This window comes from Necator americanus, chromosome V (assembly GCF_031761385.1).
Source record: "Necator americanus strain Aroian chromosome V, whole genome shotgun sequence".
NCBI lineage: Eukaryota > Metazoa > Nematoda > Chromadorea > Rhabditida > Ancylostomatidae > Necator > Necator americanus.
In genome coordinates, this window is record NC_087375.1 from 29,028,574 (window position 1) to 29,033,456 (window position 4,883).

The window sequence follows — 4,883 nt, forward strand, 5'->3', positions numbered from 1 at the left end:
GCTTACCGAAGCCACTGAACCAAGGTATAAACTCCCAGGTTGAGTTAAATCTTGGTACATGCGAATTCAACCGAGCTCTTCACATCCAAAAACCAATTACGATCGATTTAGGTAAGGAAAGTCATGAAAACTTCAAAAACAGAGTTGGACGAAAGAATAACAGGGAATAAATCCTTGCTTCGGTAATAGAATAATTAAAACACAGTGTAAATCTTATGTTTATTGCTGTGACAGGTTGCAAGTCATTACGGAAAAAAATTCCACTCTTTGAGGTATATGAGGTACAGAGGCGTTTCAGTGTTTTTACTCACTCATGTTTCATTTATTGACATCGCCCGTTCATCACTAAGGAAATAGTTAATGCATGACTCTGCCGTTGAACACTCACAGCACCTACAAAGCAAGAAAGGAGTGTGTTGAATGTTTCTGGCCATTTGTTTACTTGTTTATATGTTTGTAGTGATGGTAGTAAAGCAATGGTTGGAGATTCTAGTGACCTTTACGGCCGATAGTTCGCCGTAGAACGCCCTAGAGCTAGAACTATCAACTGTAAAGGTAAAACTAAGCATTTCATGAGGAACGTTTCGCTTCGAAAAGTTGAATTGGAGGATGGAGATACTAGCTTTGTCCGGGAGTATGAAAGCACTGACTTGATACATTGGCTCGCCCACGCAAGTCAATCACTAAAGTGCACACGTGTTCATAAACATCAAAAGATTCTGAATTTATAGTGAACTCGTGGGCGTATTCTTAAGGGAATGCTCAATGTGAACAATATTATCTTTCATTCTCTTTCATTGATGCAAACGAGTCGCATGGTTCCAAAGCTTCGATTCTCATGCCACATACTCAAAGAATTCTCCAAAATTGCTTCATGTTGATTTGACGAAATGAAAGTGGCAAAAGGTAATGAGTTGACAATTGCGAACTCAGTTTCACCTGCTTCGCAATATCTACAGATGCCTTCGCAGACGTAGTTGATCAGCAAAGAATACGGACTTAATACCAGTTACACTGATAAAACGCTACTGTACCGTAAATTTTTTTACATATAAATGTAAATATGCAACATAAAACATAATATTAAATCATATATTATAGAATAATGATATATAGCAATACATGATTGATCCACGGATCTCCCTCATTAAAGGGATCACAACCAGTCAGTCGCGACGCTACGTGGCGCGTCCCAAAGTGGCGGGGGGACTAATCGCGGACCAAGAGCGACGTTGTGCCTGCCCTGGGACGCAAATGTATTCAAGACGCCCAGTTTCTGCTGCCCTAGGACTGACTCAGGACGCTACTTTTTCTCACAAACCCGTTGACCAGATGCTTGCAAACCGGCCATAGGTTTAAAAACTTTATGCATGTCACAGTAATAAAAAAGAGTCTCTTGATTTGGGAGGAAAGTCTGATACGGTAGAAGGACGGGATTCCAGAAGTCATCTAGGCTACTAACACGGAAAGGGACTAGGATGACTATCTGCCATAATAACGCCCGTACGTTTGCATCTGATGTGGCTATTGAAGATCTGATGATGCAAGCCAGTAAGTTTAAGAACGCTGTCATCCGACTTACCGAGACAAGACAATGCCACCCACACAACCTCGTATATGAAACTGCAGAAGGACAGTTCTTAGAAACATCGAACAGTTGCGGAGTTGGTGGAGTCAGCGTCTTCGTCAACACGAATATGACAATGAACATCGATTCCTTCGAACAAATTACGACTCGAATTGGAAGGTTGGTTGTGGATGGGAAGATGTGGTCCAACCCCAGCTTTGGCCATCTTCGTCTTTTACGCTCCAACATCAAGCTTCAAAAGAAGAAGACAACGAAGCTTTTAATGTGGACCTGGAGAAGTTCTATAAAGAAGACAATATCTTCTACAAGGTCACTGTTGTTGTCTTCCACGCCAAAACTGGCCCGAGAAGAACACTTTAGTAACTTCATACGAGACCCATAGCCTACAATGGAACAAACAGAGGGAGAGCCTTTCTGAGTTCACATTGATGACTAAGACCACCCATGAAACTCACTGTTCCAGAAGCTCTCCTCTCTATGCTGTACGTGGAAGTCTTCCGGTAGAGGGTAGCGTAATGAAATTGACAAAATCATTGTCAGTAAAAGGTTCTGCCAGACTGATCTGATGTTGTTCCAAAGTTCTGTGCGGTTTCGGAAAATCGACATCAACAGGGATCTCTTCGCTATGCCAGCCGCCTCTGGAGAAGATTCAGCAAAAGACAACATTGACGAAGAATACGACCTGCTTGTTGGCCTTCAACTTTCCTGCAGGAGGAAGGCTGAAAGTTTTGAAACCATCAAGAGACGCCTGTCTCCAGCAATTCTTGAGCTGATACGCCGGCGTGTCATTTCTTCAGAAGTATAATAGAAGCAACCGCACAAATCGAGTGTGAAAACAACACTAACCTCATCAGATGCACGCCACAAGGAACGATTTGAAAATTATCCCTTTACTTCATGATATCGCAAATTGGTACCAACTGCACAATCATGGGTTGAGGAACCACTTCAACAGCGACCTTTATAAGAAAACTAGCAATCGTCAATTAAGGAACATATTTAACTCCACTTCAACGATATTCAGAATTTTTCCACATAAACAGCAAAACTTTCCACACCATTCACTCTCCTCTCGAGCTTTTTAGCCCCATTTGGCTCTGTTTTGTATATTAATCAACATGCATTCTGTATTCAAACTATATAAAATGCAGGATACAATTATCACCGAGAAAAATCTCAAAGGAAAAAGTAAAATAAAACCACAAGCTCACCTTTTTCGGTGGGGGAATGTTGTGAAGCATGTAATCCCACCAGCATATTTCCTATACAAGCTACAGTCAATAGCGCATTCTAATGTATTCTTTTCGCATCTTCATTGTTAGCCACATTTTCCTATATTCACAAAAGAAAATGTTGGCGTTCTTATCGATATTAAGTGCTCCACGTTCAAATTGAACAATTTAGAAAAGTGCGTAAGGCTTGCGATGTGCTTCTAGGGACCTTGTAAACCTGGAAGCCTGTCCTTCTTGGTGCTAACGTAAAAGACTTTCCTTCCGAGTCAGGAGACCTTTTTCATTACTGTGATATGCCTAACAATCCAAAATCCCATAAGCAAGTTGCAAGCCTCTAGTCCCACGAGTTTGTGAGAGAATGTTGCGTCCTCCCAGAGTACACATATGGAGCTTATTTGTTGAAGACGTAGTCAATGCGCCTCCATTGCACTTCTCACTTGATTGCAGGCAGGCTTTTGGCCAGACCTACTTGTTGGATGCAATATTATTATTGTTTATTATGAGCCATTTCTAGCATAGCAAAAAAAGGGAGTCCATCCTCTGAATCCGTTTTCGTCTCGGGGTACGCGCAAGGTCGCTTTTGGTCCGCGATTAACCCGCTATCCGCCTCCTGATGACCGGCCACGTAGCCTCGCGACTAACCGGCTGTGATCCCTCTAATAAGGAAGATCCGTGGATCTTCTATGTACGTACGTTAAGCCCACAGTGAGTCACGCAGACCCGGATCTGGACAATAAATCCACAGCGTCGATAACATAGCCGTGTGATACGATAATTCCCCAAGTGCGTAACGAAAGCAAATAGTTATCCAATAGTTGTAGGATTTCTACTTCACCACTTTCCAACACATAAGAGCTATCGGTAAACTATCGGAGACATTTCGTGTGTACAATACAAACATATTGAAGTGACTGATCAGTGTTTATATTACCGAGGTCCTCTCCGAGATGATCTCAAAAAACAGCAGCAAGGATGTGAATGGAGTGTGTCTTTAAGTGATAACTGCACAGAAACATCATAGTTGGAAAACATCATGTGAGAAGAACTCACGTGAGAAAAATCAAAAGAAAATAGCCAGTTTTTCTTAGGGAATGAATTTTTCCAGATCATCTTCCTGTCAGTGAAGGAAGTGGACTATTCAACTTCATAATCCTCAACGAAAATATTCTGGCTGACACTTTCACTCAGCTTACTAACTTATAACTTTCTAATGCATTTTGAGCCGCAAAACAACTAAAATAATAATGTTCGTAGTTTAATAAAATTCTTAGACATCTACTTACAGTTTTTTGCGCACAATTATCTCTACCGAATCAAAAACAAAATATTCCAAGCAAACTAAACAAAACGTGGGTGCAAACCCTACACAGTTAAATATTTTTGATCATTAGCTAGGCGTATGAAATTTTTAGAGGATTTATGGCGAGTATCATATATTTGCTGGTATTTGTTTGGAAAAAAACAGAAATATAACATTTTCTCCACTGCACCTGCATTTTTTGCAAGGATTTTCCTAGGAATGAAGGTTCTTGCAAAATTGCTTTGTGCTTTCCTTGCGAACATTTATTCATGTGTTTTATTAATAACGATCACTTATTCGTGTATTTTATTAATAAAGCATTATTTTAGGGATTCTAGATGCACTCCAAACCAATAGGGATTTTATACGTAGCCTGCGAAGGAATTACAAAGCTTAACGAACTGAAAAAGTCTGATAATCAGCAAAAGTTTTGCTTAGCAAGAAAAAAACAGACTCAGAGGAAAAGAATGAAACAAAGGATTCAGCGGAAGCCCTGTACTTCCTTGGCAATGACAGTAAATTTCGTCCAGTAGTGCTTATGGTACACAGTAACACAGAAAGCGATGAAAGAATCTAACAAATTTGTGAAGGTGAGCACGACGTCTTACGCACTCGTCTTCCAGCGAGTGATTTTTGGAGTAACATAGAAATCTGATGGCCTATCTATAGTAGCTACACATCCAAAATTGTTCATATTTAGTTGTTACGATCGTGGACCAAAAAAAAAAGAAAGCGTGAGCGAAAAAGGAGAAAATTTAGTAAT

At 40.4% G+C, this 4,883-nt stretch overlaps 1 protein-coding gene across 2 annotated transcripts; it reads left to right on the top strand.

Annotated features, from left to right (window-relative positions):
• Positions 1 to 1,478: 1,478 nt before the first annotated feature.
• Positions 1,479 to 2,393, top strand: RB195_015554 (uncharacterized protein; the record flags this gene model as incomplete). 2 transcript variants are annotated; one of them, XM_064206314.1, is made up of 2 exons in its annotated part: positions 1,479 to 1,747; positions 2,129 to 2,393. In XM_064206314.1, 2 exons carry the CDS (start codon positions 1,479 to 1,481, stop codon positions 2,391 to 2,393), a joined length of 534 nt encoding a protein of 177 aa, XP_064062194.1. The 2 variants fall into 2 exon arrangements, with proteins under 2 accessions (XP_064062194.1, XP_064062195.1); XM_064206313.1 differs by lacking the exon at positions 2,129 to 2,393 and having other exon boundaries at positions 1,479 to 1,970.
• Between the last annotated feature and the right edge of the window lie 2,490 nt (positions 2,394 to 4,883).